The sequence below is a fragment of the Petaurus breviceps genome, unplaced genomic scaffold (assembly GCF_028583685.1).
Source record: "Petaurus breviceps papuanus isolate PSGF00001 unplaced genomic scaffold, PetGlider_PUasm1.0 523, whole genome shotgun sequence".
Lineage (NCBI taxonomy): Eukaryota > Metazoa > Chordata > Mammalia > Diprotodontia > Petauridae > Petaurus > Petaurus breviceps.
In genome coordinates, this window is record NW_027186356.1 from 104,694 (window position 1) to 119,840 (window position 15,147).

A 15,147-nucleotide genomic window follows, 5' to 3' on the forward strand; every position below is an offset into this window, starting at 1 on the left:
CACACACACACACACACACACACACACACACACACACACACACACACCCTACATACCATACATACTGCTCTCTACTAAATATACCATACTCTCCAACTTCCAGGCCTTTCCTTGTTCTGTGCCCTGAAATACCACCCCTCCAAATCTTCATTACATAAATTCCCACTCATCCTTTAAAATTTGACTCAAATATTTTCTCTATAAAACCTTCCACAAATACCTCAGGACTTCATATAGCACATCTAGTATTGCTATACCTTAAGTTACTTTAACTACAGTATATAATAACACATAATATCTATGTTTATCTCTTATTCCCCCCTCCCCTAAACCAGATTATATTGTCAGTATAGACAATAACCTAGACCTTATCTAAACTTTCTATCTCCCCCAGTTCCCAGCAAAGTACTCTTTGTACATAACAGGTATATAATAAATTACATGTCAAATGAACAATCAGATCTTTGCATAAATTAAGAATAATATGGCCTAGGGGTGAAGAACACTCCCTGCCTTCTTGTGCCCACTACACAAATACTTCCATGATCCTTGGCTATCACAGGTGAACCTGTCACTCCTTGGAGTCCCTCTTTATTTCATGGAGGAGAAAACACAGAATATGTGGCTAAAATGGCAACTATTAAAGTAGATATCAATCTATATATTTTTTTGCCTTTTGGAGGGCAATTGGGTTTAAGTAACTTGCCCGAAGTTACATGGCTAGTTTTTTTTGTGTGGGTGTTAAGTGTCTGAGGCTGGAACCGAACTTGGGACCTCCTGACTCTGAAGCCAGCACTTTACTCACTGTGCTACCTAGCCGCCTCGATATCAATCTATTTTCTTTACCTTCAGTCTTCAGTCTCTCAGCTTCAGCTGTATCTTCATCAGAGGGGGAGATGGGTTCAGAATTCCTATGGATATAGGGCATGTCTTTCTATTACAAAAAAAAAAAAAAAACCAAATCATTTTAGGGAGGGATGTTAAGAGACAAATACCCTCGCTTTCCTCCATTCAACTTATTTTTCCCTATTAAATCTGGCCAGATTTTTTACCCTCAAATAGATCTAAGAAGAAATAAATCCCAAACTGAAAATATCATTAAATGATTTCCATTTCAAAAAAGTCCAGTATGCTCACTTTTCCTATAGCAGCTTCAAATATTTCTGGCAGAGTCTGTGATACAGCTAGATCTCGGTCTTCAACAGTCACCCCAAAAGCTGTCTCCAGGCACTGGATCGCAACTAAAAGAAATAAAATTATTTCTTTGTAAGCCTCAAAATTATTAAGAGCCACTCTGAAGTTTTATTTTCCAGGAAAAAAGAATAAAGGAGCATCAGTCCTATTTTTAACATGTATGTACATACACTTCTAACATTGTTATATTCTGCTTGATTATTAAAAGTCTTTATTTTTTCTTTGCTTTTTTTTTGGAGGGCAATTGGGGTTAAGTGACTTGCCCAAGGTCACATGGCTAGTTTTTTTTTGTGTCAAGTGTCTGAGCTGGATTTGAACTCAGGTCCTCCTGACTCCAGGGCCAGTGCTCTATTCTACCAAAACCCATTAGAAGAGAAAGAATTAAATGCACTCATATTAGTGAAAGACGATAAATCTTCTTTAGAATCACCCAAATTCTCCTAGACAAATGAGCAATGAATCCTTTTTGCTGACATCATCAGATCACCATGTAGTCAAAATACATTCAGAAGCATGTTGTGACAAGGTTACTTTGGGATAGGACAACTTCTGATTTGACATGGGGAATTGTGTCTCTCCTACAGGTTTCCAAACAAATGTTGATGTGACACATTTAACAAGCCAATTACAAACTAGATTTCATCTGCTTAAAGTCACTTCAACCTGACTTTCGCTTAGGAGAATGGGATTTAAAGTTGAAGGGTCTTTAAACATCATCTAGTTGCTGTCCCCTCCCCACACACACACACATTCTAGAGGAGAAAAATAAGATAGAGGGAAGGAAAGTGACAGCCATTAAGTGTCAGGGTAAGGCTTTGAATCAAGGTCATCTGACTATATAAAACCAGGGTCTTCCCATTTTAACAGTTCCTCTAGAACTAATTTTCTATATAAGATAAGGTTATCACTATTTCAAGATACTAGAAAAAGTTGAGATTTAGAACTATCTTTTATGCTGAAAGGACATCAGAGGGATCCAGGCATGACTAGAATGATTTAATAATATTTGCGAAATTTTCTAATATTAAACAACTGTTCCTAAGCCAACACTATCAACCACCATCTCTGACAGTCTGAGGAGAAAATTCAATGATGATTCAATAGGACTTAAAAAGATTGGTAACTTCAGGCCTATGGAAAAAATTTTGAAGCAACTTTCTCACATAAAGGCCTCATTTTTCAAATATATGGAGAAGTGAGCCAAAATTATAAAAATAAGAGCCATTCCCTATTTGATATGTGATGAAAAGGTATGACCAGTTTTCAGTAATCAAAGTTATCTATAGTCATATGAAAAAATACTCTATTGATTGGAGAAATGCATTTTAAAACAATTCTGAGGCACTATCTCATACCTATTAGATTAGCTAACAGGACAGAAAATGCAAATGACAAATGTTGGAGGGGAGGTGGGAAAAATGAGACATGAATGCACTGTTTGTTGGTGGAGTTGTCAACTGGCCCAATCATTCTGTAGAGCAATGTGGTACTGTGCCAAAAGGACTACAAAACCATACATATCCTTTGACCTGTATCCCAAAAAGGAAAAGGACCTATATGTACAAAAATATTTATAGCAGTTCTTTTTTGGGGGCAAAGAATTAGAAACTAAGGGGATGCCCATCAACTGGGGAGTTGTGGTATATGATTATGATGGAATACTACTGTACTATAAGAAATGATAAGGAGGATACTCTCAGTAAAACCAGGAAAGACTTGCATAGGCTGATGCAAAGTAAAATGTACTATATACAAAGTAACAGCAATATTGTAAGATGATCAACCATGAATGACTTCGCTATTCTCAGCAATACAATCCAAGACAACTCTGAAAGACTTATGATGAAAAATGCCATCTATCCCCAGAGGAAGAACTGATGGTATCTGAATGCAGACTGAAACATACTTTTTTTAAAACTTTGTTTTTCTTGAGGTTTTTTTTGTCTATGTTTTCTTTCACAACATGACTATTATGGATGTTTTAAATGACTACATATGTATAACCTAGGGGTGAGGAGGGGGTAGAATTTGTTACTCAAAATTTTAAAAACAAATGTTAAAAATTGTCTTTTCATGTAACTATTGGGAAATAAAATACTAAATAAAAGCTAAACAAACAAAAAACAAACAAATTTCTTTCAGGCCTGTGCTCTTTTAACTCATGAGTTTTGGCCATACTGATGTTAATGTGGCTCCAAATCAAAGAAGAATCCTAATTGTAGATGCCTCAATAAGCAATTAAAACACAAATGGTGGGCACAAGTACAGTATACTGTATGCAACAAGTAGACAATAAACAATATCATTAAAGATAAAAAAAAAAGGAAGTCTAAGGGGGTATGGGAGAAGATATAGGAGAGAGTGGATTGGAGGAGGGGATATCCTGTGGGACTGCTATTTTGGGGCAGTGGGTAGGGGAAAAACAGGGAGAAAATTTGTAGCTCAAAATCTGGTGGAAATTAATGATGTAAATCAGAAGTTAATAAAGCATTTGAAAAATGAAAAAAAAAAAGATAAAAAAAGGAGGTGAGTGGCTCATATAACATGAGGTATAAAGAAAAATTTCATCTGGATGACCAAACAAGGTCTAGAATCTCAAGGGGAAATAATAGAGGAAAATAGAATTGAATGACGTAGGCATCCTATTACCAGACCTCAAAGCAGTAACTGCCAAATTACTTGGTACTAGTTTAGAAAAAAATAAGAGTAGATGAATGGATCAGACTAGATAGGCAAAAAACAGAGCACTCAAAAACATTTCAATATTTGATAAACATAAAACACTGGAAAGATGCTTCCCTTTTTGTCAAACTGATAGGAAAACTCAAAAGAAGCTGGAAGAAATTAACTTTAGACCAACATCATAATGTTATATAAACCACAATAAACTAAAAAAAATTATATACATATTTATATATGTAAACTGAATTTTTAACAGGTCAGGAAGGCACAATTAAAAAAATTAGAGAACAAGATCAAGTACTTTTTACAACTATGGCTGGGAAAGAACACTTAATAAGAAAGAAAAATCATAAAAGATAAAATTTACAGTTTTGACAACAGAAAATTTTAAACCATTTGCATGAATAAAATGAATTAAGATATACATGTTAATAAAAAACGTGGCAAAAATATTTGCATCAAATATCACTCACAAAATTCCAATATCAAAATATATAGGGAACCAAAACAAATATTTAACACTAAGAACTGTACTCCAACGCAGAGTGGTCCAAGCGTATGAACAGTTTTCGAAATGGAAAACAGATTTTTAAATAATTTTGAGGCTTCACCTCATACTGTATAAGCTGGCAAAAAATGAAAAAAAGATGGATACAATGTAGGAGGAGCTATGGGAAGATAATACACTGATATACAACAGAGCTGAGAAACTGTCCAACTGTTCTGGATATCAATTTGGAATTACACAGAAAAAGTGTCTAAATTCTCCTTACCCTATGACCCAGCAATCCCACCATTGAGATAATGATGATGATAATAACAATAAAAAGAAGGTGCTTTTACATAATGCTTTAAGGTCTGAAAAAGCTTTAAAAATATCATCTCGTTTGATTCTCACAACCCCTGTGAGGTTGGTACTATTATTATTATCCTCATTTTATATTGTTAAAGGAAGATTCCAGGCCCCAAAAGAGGGATCCTAAATGAAACAGTCTGATTACATATTACAAAGCATTTATTGTTTGAGAAAAAAAAAAAACTTTCAGGGAAAGGAAGATCCTGCAAGGGAGCAGAGAGGGAGAAAGTTCTCAGCTGCTCCAAGGGGATGAAAAAAGGGTGAGATAATACTGCTTCTAGAGCCTTCCAAGCAGGGAGTGGGGTATCTCTAGACAAATACGCCAAGATGTTCTGTCCAGAGCAAGGTCTTGAGTCTGCAGCTGCTGCTCAAGGCTGCTGGTCTGTGGTTTCTGGCAAATTCAGCTAGAGTTCACTTGTAAAAGATCACTGGTATGTCAAGCAGCTCTGAGACTCAGGAATCCTTCTAATTGGCTGGCTGTTGTATAACTCCATTGTCCTGTGGCTGTTGTGTAACTCCATTGTCCTGCTCCTGTCCTAGAACGGAATTTCTAACATATAGTATGGTCATTAAAGAGCCCATGTTCACAATAAATAAAGAAACTGAGGCTGAGAAAGGCAAAATGATTTGCCCAGGGCCACAAAGCTTAGTGTATGAGGCAGCATTTGAACTCAGGTCTTCCTGATTCCAAGACCAGCAATCAATCAATAAACACTTATTAAGCTCCTACTATGTGCCAGGCACTGTACTAAATGCAAGGGATACAAACAGGAAGAAAAAAGTCACTGCCCTCAAGGAGCTTACAATTTAATAGAGGAGACAACAAACAAACAAATATACACAAAGAAAACTACATGTAGGATAAACAGGAAATAATTAACAGAAAAGTTAATTAAAAATTAATTAGGTAGGGGCAGCCAGGTGGCACAGTGAATAGAGCACTGGCACTGGAGTCAGGAGGACCTGGGTTCAAATTTGGCCACAAATACTTAACACAAAACTAGCCATGTGACCTTGAGCAAGTCACTTAACCCCAAATGCCCTGCCTTCCCCCCTCCAAAAAGCAAAAAAAGATTAAAAAAAAATTTTTTTTTAATTAATTAGGTAGAATTAAGAGAGGTTAGTTGGAGCAGAGAGAGAATGGTCCAGGCACGAGGGAAAGCCAGAAAGAATGCCTAAAGCCAAGAGAAGGAATGCCTTGTTCATGGAAGAGTTGGGAGGCCAGAGGCACCGTATTGAAGACTAGGGGGAGGGGTGGAGCCAAGATGGCAGAGTAGAAGCACAAACTTGGCGTGGGCTCCAGCTCCAAATGACTCCAATACCTGTAAAAAAAAATTACTCTAAACAAATTTTAAAGCTAAAGAATCCACAAAGTGACAGAGAGAAACAAATTTCCTGCTGAAGACAGCCGGCAGGCCAACAGGAAAGAAATCATAAGGAACTTACTAAAGTTGAACTATTCACATTCCTACATGGAAAAATGATCATTGTGACTCATGAGACTTTTCTCAGTATGAGGATAGTTGAAGGGAATATATATGTATAGATATATATATATGTATGTATAGGAGGGTGTATGTGTATATAAATATATATGTGAGTGTTGGCATAAGGTATGCTCATGTATACAATGACAGGGGCACAGGATGAGTTGAATATGAAGGAAAGATATCGAAAAAATAAAATTAAGAGGTGAGAGGGATTTATTGGGAGAAGGAGAAAGGGAGAGATAAATTATGGTAAAATATCTCATACAAAAGAGGAAAGAGAAAACTGTTACAATGGAGGAGAAGAGCAGGAAGGTGAAAGGGAATGAGACAACCTTATTCTCATAGAATTAGGCTTAAGAAGGGAATAACATACACACTCAATGGGGTATCTTACCCTACAGGAAAATGGGGGGGGTAGGAGATAAGAGGGGGGATGACAGAAGGGAGGGCAGACTGGGGGAGAGGGTAGTTAGAAGCAAACATTTTTGAAAAGGGACAGGATGAAAGAAGAAAATTACAATAAGTAAGGGGTGGAACAGGATGGAGGGAAATACAGTCTTTCACAATATGACAATTATGGAAATGATTTGGGTAACTATACATGTACAAACTATATTGAATTGTTTATCTTCCCAGTGGGGGCGGGTGAGGAGGGAAGAAGGGAAAAAGTCTGGAACTCAAAGTTCTAAAAACAAATGTTTAAAGGAGAAAAAAAATGGTTTTTTATGTACAACTAGGAAAGAAGATATACAGGCACTGGGAGAAATCGATCTTGCCCTACTAGAAAGTTAGGGGGGGTGATGTGGGAGGATATAGGAGACAACAGATTGAGGGAAGGAGTATTCAGTATGCTTGTTGTTTTGGGGTGGGGTGTAGGGGAAAGATGGGGAGAAAAAAACTGTAACTCAAAATTTTGTGGAAATGAAATGTTGAAAATTAAAAATAATTAATTAAAAAAAAATTAAAAAAAAAAAAAGAAAAATTACTGAAAAATGACTAAAAATTTGATAGGATAGCAAATAAAACTCACATGATGTGAAAAAAAGAACAGGGGGAAAGATATTTGAGTTTTAAGATTTTTACTACAAATCCAGTTTGAGATGTCCAAAAGCCAGCTAGGGATTCAAGATTATAGAGATCAGTAGAGAGATTGAGACAGGAAAGGTGGATCTGAGCATCATCAGCATAGAGATGGTTATTAAATCCACTGGAGCTGATGACATTACCAAATGAAGCGGTATTGAGGGAGAAGAGAAGAGGACCCAAGAAGAACCTTGAGTGACACCTACAGTTAGAAATCATGATCTGGAGGAGGATCCAGCAAAGAAGACCAAAAAAAAGAGGTCAGAGAGGTAGGAAGAGAACCAGGAGAGAGTGGTGTGTCCCTAAAAACCTAGAGAGAAGAGTTATCAAGGAGGAGAGAGTGATCAACAGTATCAAAGGCTGCAGAGCGGACAAGAAGAATTAGGACTGAGAAAAAGTTATTGGACTTGGCAACTAGAGATCACTGGCAACTTTGGAGATAACAACTCTGGTGGAATGATAATAGGTCAGAAGCAGCTCTTGTAGACAGTTTTTTCAAGGAGTTTAGCTACAAAGGGTATAAGAGATATAGGACAATGATAGTCTAGTGGTACAGAACAAGCCATTTTCAGACTTGACCAATGTAGAGATGTGCTCTGCTTAACTAAATGCACTTTTCTTACAAAGGAAGGTTTTTATCTTGGGACAGAGAGGTGTGTGTGCATGCCCCCACCCTCCTTCTTGTGTTTCTGTTGGGGTGGAGGTGGGGAGTATACTGATGAGGAATGCCAAAAATAGAAAAGAGCATCGAGAGAGAGAGAGCGAGCACAAGGGAGGTCGGATGAGGACAGAGACAAGCAGGGCAGTGTATCAGTGCTGTCACGTTAAATTTAACATATACTTTAAAGAGAAGTCAAACTCCTAAGTGACTGAAGAACAATGTAAGTAGAGGAGAACAGATAATGAAACATTAACTACTGCACTTTGGGCCAGGATGGCTGCCTGAAGAGGAAGCAGACCACCGTAAAGGGCACCTTCAGAATCCTCAAGTTCACACCAGACCTAAAAATGATCAAGAAATCCACGAAGAAATTACACTAAATAACTTCTTCTATCTCAGAATCAATCAGTCACATCCCCAAAAGCTAAACGGGGCCTCCAACAAAACCAGTGACAGTGCCAGACAGCTTGTGTCAGGAGGTGGCCAAGAGCAGGGGGTTCCTCAAAGAAAGCCCCAGGGTGGTGACTTTGGCATTCGGATGAGGTCTCCTCGGCCACTAGATTAGACCCTGACGATTCCATTCTCCATATCTCAAAGATTCAGAGGGACCTGAGCCTAGAAGATGGAGATAAGTACAGGAACCTAGGTGACTCAGGCCAAGACCAAATAGGGCTGGCCACCCTCATTCAAAGGTGCAGCACAGGAAAGAGCCAGGAATAAAGCTAGAGATGAGTGAAATCAAAGAAAATATCAACTAGTATAAAAAACTGTTGAAAATCTAGAGCTCCCTCAAAAGAGAATAACTCAATAACAATTATAAAAGCAGAGATTCAAAAGGGAAAAAAAAGTGGACTTTCAAAAAAAAAAAGGACTTTCCACAACAACTACATGGCTACTTAGAAGAAATTAAGCAAGATATTTAAAAAATGAAATAAAAGCTCTAGAGAGAAAAAAAATAGGAGAGAAATAGCTTAGAACTGAAAGTGCTAAAACCTTAGCCAGCATCAGACTCCTCAAAAGTTATAAGAGACCAATCAGAAATCAAGAACTCCATGAGCCAGAAAGAAATAATGAAACAATAATTTTGAAGCTAAATTATTTTGTGAGGTGCTGGAACAAAAGTGGTCTGCAGAAGAGAAACAGTCAACATTAGATAAACATTAGATACTCTTAACTTTTTCAAGTACCCTTGAAACTACAAGATAAAAAAGTCAGAAAGGCACTAGCACTCACCTTCCAAACTCTCCTGGGCATCAGGAGAAAGGCCTCCATGATGCAGCTGGTCATGCAGAAACTGGATGATGGAATAAGCAAGGCGCTTCTTGTCCTCCATCTTTATGGCTCTGAAGAAGGATCTTGTGATTTTCAAGATCTGTAGATTAGATCAAGTCATAAAACTATTGATGAAAAGAAATTATGTGGCTGCTATAATTATTGCATGTTTTCTCTTTCTCATTTCTTGCACATTCTTTGGCATTATCCAGATTGGCTGGGGGGTGGGGGTAGAGGGGAAGAGAAGGAGACACACACACCTTAATTTAAACTAAGGTTTCTGAAAAAATCTGAGATGTAGCTTCAAAATTAAAACTCAAACACCTTTCTTCAAAGTGTCAAAGAAAACCTCAGTCATTGGTTTATCACTAACAAGGGTCACTGTCATCATCCAGCTGATCTCTGCTGATGAGGATATAGATGCACCCCTACCAAAGGGGTCTACCACAAATGCCCTACAATCTGACTGAAGATGACATAGACATAAGTAGGTACACACAAGAAACATATAGAATAGATGAGATGAGAGGTAACCTTTAGGGCAAGGGCTGTTTTCACTTTTATCCTTGTAACACCAATGCTAAGTGCACAGTAAGCACTTTAAAAATGCTTGCCCATTAGCTTCTCCGACACGTTTTTCCTCCTTTCAATGGGCTGTAGGACAGCTAAGCAGTACGGTGGATACAGCATTCGGCCTGCAGTCAGAAAGACCAGAGTTCAAATCCAGCTTCAGATGCGCTGACTATATGACCCTGGGCAAGTCACTTAACATAGATGTGTTTCAGTTTCTTCAGCTATAGAAATGAGAATCAGAATAGCCTCTATTTCTCAGGGCTATTGTGAAGATTAAATGAGAAAATATTTGCAAAGTACTCAACAGAGTATCTGGCACACAGCAGGTACTTGATAACTGGTTGCTCCCTTTTCCCTTCTAAGTGACTGTTCCCTCTCAGCTCCTTTAGGAAGCATCATTCATCTCACATCCAAGTGTAGGGAGCTGTAGACCCTCTTCTACAGTCATTTCATCCACTCTCACAGGTTCAAATATTTCTATATAGGTGATTCCCAAATCTACACACCTAACAATAATCCTACTTCTGACTCTCTAGGCCTACGTTGCCAAGTGTCCCCTAAACATCCCTACCTAGATATTCTGTCAGCACCCAAACTCAGCACATTCAAAATATAATAAACAACCTTCTTCTCCCATTCAAACTTCCCACTTTCTGTTCAAACAGATGTTGGTTGAAATGGGCATCACCATGATGTCCATGACTTGAGCTCTTAATCTAAGCCATCTTCAACCCCTTCCTTTCTCCCATTCCCAAAAGCAACCAAGTGCCAAGTCTTGTGGCTTCCACCTTTACTGTCCAACATTCTTTTCTTTCATCTTTCCACCCACATGAAAACTGGCATCTCTTCCAGTTTGGGCCCTTGTAACAGCTTCCTTACTGTCTCCCTGCTTCTAACCAGTTTCTCCTCTGTCCAAACCATCCTCCAGGGAGCTGTCCCAGTAGTCTGAAGACATAGACCTGACCACATCACTGCTCTGCTCAATAAGCTTCAGCAGCTCTGTACTATATTTAGGAAAGAATATAAACCTTTCACATTGGTATTGAAGACCCTCCACAGTCCGAGTCCAACCTTCTTTTCTAGACTTATTTCATGCTACTGTCCTTAATGAAGCCTATATTCCAGACCAGCAACTGAGTTCTAGGAACTGAACATGCTATCTCTTGTTTGTGTTTGTGTGTATTCATACAAGCCATCCCTGGGGCCTAAAAAATACTATTTCATCATTCCCACATCCCAAAATCTTTATCCTCAAAATCTGACTTTGATACCACTTCTTCCATGATGTCTTTCCTAATTCTCCCAATTAGTCTCTTCTCTCTTCATCAATTATCTTGTACTTAACTCTCAATTTGGACACTGTTTCCCCCAGAAGAATATAAATTCCTTAAAGGTAAGCACTATCTTTTTTTTTTGTCTTTGTATTTGAAAGGTCTGAGTGGCTTGCAAATATTAGGAACGCAACAGAAATTTATCAAATTGAACTGAAATAACTGTTTATGTTTGTATAGTGCTTTGAAGCTGAAAAATAGCTTTGATATGCATTCAATCATTCTATATGCAAAACAATAAATACTATGCATGTGGTAAGAAAGGCAGAAATTGTTAACGACCCTTTACAGATGGGAAAACCTCCAAGAGGTTAAACAACTGCCATGAAGTCAAAGAGGTGGGACAAGTCCCCAGCCTCCTAATACATTGGATAGATCATCCTGGGCTGAGCAACAGTCAGGAGACCTAAATTCTAGTCATGGCTTTATCATTAATTATCAGTATAACCTGCAGCAAGTCACTGTACCTCAATTTCCTCAGCTGGAAAATGATGGGGGAGAGAATATTATAGGAGAACTCGGCGATCCCATAAACTCCCTTCCAGCTTTGAAACTATATATACACATATATAAAAACCTACTACTTTCTATACTATAATAGGCTGCTTCATAGCATTTCTTCAGGAGCAACTATGATATTTTTAAAACACATACAGAATTTAGAGTCAAAAGACTCGGAGATAAACCCTAGCTCTTGCACTACCAGGTGTGTGACCCTGAGCAAGTCACAGAACTACCTCAAACTAAGGGAAGGAGGGAGGAATTTATGCCTATTGTGCTAACTTCTTTACAAATATTATCTCACTTGTACTATTATTATCTCTCTTTTACAGCTCAGAATACTGAGGCAGAGGTTAAGTGCCCAGTATAGCTATTAAGTACTTAATTCACATTTGAACTCAGGTCTTCCTGACTCCAAGCCCAGGGCTCTCTCCACTGGTAGTATGTACCACCATACTACTTACATCTCAGGACTTTATGATTTATATTATACTTTATGCCTCTAGATAAAAATGCACTTTCTGAAGTGTACTGTAGAATCTATTGTGCTCAACAAGGCACAATTCCTGAGGAACTCTACAAATTGCTTGCTGATACTATTAGGATAAAGTTTTAGAATAATCTGAGACTGGTATTAAAGAATGGCTAAACAAATTGTGGTAGTACAGAAATGTAATGGAATATGACTGTAAGAAATACCAAATATGATGAAGACAGAGAAATAGAAACATCCATGTGAGCTGAGTAAGAATGAAGAAACTTTTCTGTTTTGTTTTTTCTTTTTCATTATTCATTCCATTGGTTATAATTATTCTCTACAAATTATGTTTAATATGAATGTATATGTACAGCCTATATCAGACTGCATGCCATCTCAGGGAGAAATGTGGAGCTTGTGAAACTGAATGCTGTAAACTAAAAATAAATAAATAAACAAAAAAAAGACTAATATAATCTTCAAACTAAAAAAAGAATGAAGTAAAGACAAGAAAACAACATACAATGGCTGATACAATAATACAAACAAAAAGATCAAAATAAAAAAATCAAATATGAATGTTGCTAAATTACAAAGAACAAAGATGGCTTAAAGAAGAGATAAGGGGGGGTGGCTAGGTGGCGCAGTGAGTAAGAGTACTGGCCCTGGAGTCAGGAGGCCCCAGGATCAGTTCAGGCCTCAGATACTTAAAACCCACACAAAAAAGAACTGGCCATGTAACCTTGGGCAAGTTACTTAACCCCAATTGCTTAAAAAAATAAAAAAGAGATAAGGGAAAACACACCCACTCCATGCTCCATCCAAAGACTGGATGTCCCTGAGTGTGATAACACTGCAAATATTTTCATACTTTTTCAATGTACTGATCAATTTTATTATTTTTTCTTTTTTAAAAATTATTATATGGGAGGGAAAGAGAATTACTCAAGGAAATGCCGAGACTGTATAAAAAAGAATTAAATAAAAACTTATTTTTAATAATAATTGTGGATTCGATTTTTATAAATAAGACATATTAATCTTTTTTTAAGTAACAAAGACTCTTTATTCTGATATATCAAGAGTGGGGAGCTCAGTCACTGTGGAGGGTCAAGGGAAGTCACTGTAGGGCAGATGGAATGGGTAGCAGTGTAGTGCTTATCATGCCATAACAACTTCTTTTCTAGGAAGGCAACAGTGTTGAGAGTCAAGACCAGAGTCTGGTGCTTCAGCATACTGTGGACATTGAGGCCAACTGCTGGCACCAGGTTGACGGCCTTCAGGTTGGATACAGCAGAAACAATGTTCTGGGGCATCTCCTCATCCACATCAACAAGGAGCACAGAGTCACCCCAACATCTGTGCCGAAACAGATCTAACAAGTATCTTGGGTCTGAGGTTGGCAGCTCCAAGGAATCTACCACTTGAAGGTCGTCCTGTATCAGCCTGACTGTCAGGGCCACCTTGAGGCCCAGCACTCGAACCTTCATAGGCAACATATAGTAGTAGCTTGTTGGACCCCTCGGACCATGGGCAATACCACCTCCTCGCCAGATCGGGGAATGGATGCTCCCATGCCCGGCCCGGCCTGAGCTTTTCTGCTTCCAGGGCTTCCTTCCACCACCTCTCACCTCTGCCTGGGTCTTGGTCTTGGCATAACTAATTTTCTTGAAGTTCTTCTGCCATACGGCAACCTCATATAGAACATCCAGCCGAGGTGGCACTTCGAACACGTCGGAGTGCAGGTCGGCCAGGCCCAAGCACACGTCTTCATAGCCTCAGAGGGATTCCTCCCAGGCTTGCACGGAGGTCCGATGCACGGGAACTGGGAGCTCACAATGGCAGAGCAGGGGGACAGCGGCAGGGCTTGGGAGGCCTGTAGTCAATGCCTGCTCCTGGCTTCCAAGGTCTCTGCTGGTCAGTGTAGACAGAGCCCTTTGTCCTGGGGTTAGGCCTCGACCGGGTCCCTGAGCTCCCAGGGCTGCCCGGATCAGAAGCATAGTGGCACCCAGCTCTGACACCTAAAGAGAGGGCAACTTCCTGGGGCGCCCGGAAATTACATCATGGACGACAGAAGTCGAGAGCTCAAATTCTGAGCAGGAAAGTCTTGTATCTTTTTTTTTGTTGTTTAGGAGATGCACAGACATAGTGGAAAGCACAAACTTGAGTCATAAGAGAACTGGGATCAAGTCTTGCTTTTGATAATGTGTGTAACCTAGGTATGTAACCATGGGCAAGCCTTATCTAACCTTGAAGAAGCTCAGTTTCCTGATCTGGAAAATGGGGATAATAAAAACTATAGAACCTATCTCACAGGGTCTTTGAGGGGATGAGGTATGGAAAATACTTTTCAATTCTTGCAGCCCTGTATAAATGTTAGCTATTATTTTATAAAAGCTAGTCTATACCAGATAGAAGGAACTTTATACCCAGAAAAGATCTTACCCAGGGAAATCTTTTTAAAAGCTGATATATCAGTCAAAACTACCTTTCTGAACACTCTTCAAGATGTGGGGGTGGCTAGGTGGCACAGTGAATAGAGCACCGGCCCTGGTGCCAGGAAGACCTGAGTTCAAATCCAGCCTCAGACACTTAACACTTATTAGCAGTGTGACCTTGGGCAAGTCAATTAACCCCAAGTACCCTGCCTTCCCCCTTCCAAAAAGCCAAAAAAAAAAAAAAAAGAGGCTTATGTGAACTTTCTAAGGTAACAAGACAGAATCCCAGCTATATTGTGTCAAAGCTTCACACCAGCCAAGCTGCCAAAGCAGCATCAGGCCATGAGGCACTTCTAACGGGAGGCCGAATATGAGAGGACTTATATCTTCTCCAACACTATCACAGTACTAAGTAGAATGAAGGCCAACAGGAACCACTGTATTAAATGATTTATGACCAGTGATAACTAAGAAAAGTTTAATTTAATTCAATTTATAAATGTGTTAAAAGCTTGCTAGATACAAGGTACCATGACAGGAATGAGGACTACAAAGACAAAAATGAAAAATTCCCTCAAGGAATCTATA

General features: G+C 38.8%; 1 protein-coding gene and 1 pseudogene across 7 annotated transcripts in view; both read right to left on the minus strand.

Annotated features, from left to right (window-relative positions):
• The window catches only part of SGTA (small glutamine rich tetratricopeptide repeat co-chaperone alpha), a 110,154-nt gene that overhangs the window by 19,182 nt on the left and 75,825 nt on the right, over positions 1 to 15,147 (minus strand). For all 7 annotated transcript variants that reach the window (XM_069101976.1, XM_069101973.1, XM_069101978.1 and 4 more), the window contains 3 exons: positions 9,200 to 9,338; positions 1,138 to 1,241; positions 847 to 934 (listed from right to left, as the gene is read on the minus strand). In XM_069101976.1, the coding sequence (XP_068958077.1) occupies positions 847 to 934; positions 1,138 to 1,241; positions 9,200 to 9,299 (292 nt within the window). In that variant the 5' untranslated portion in view covers positions 9,300 to 9,338. The remainder of the gene's footprint in view (positions 1 to 846; positions 935 to 1,137; positions 1,242 to 9,199; positions 9,339 to 15,147) is intronic.
• LOC138172285 (large ribosomal subunit protein uL4m pseudogene) lies at positions 13,217 to 14,786 on the minus strand (annotated as a pseudogene).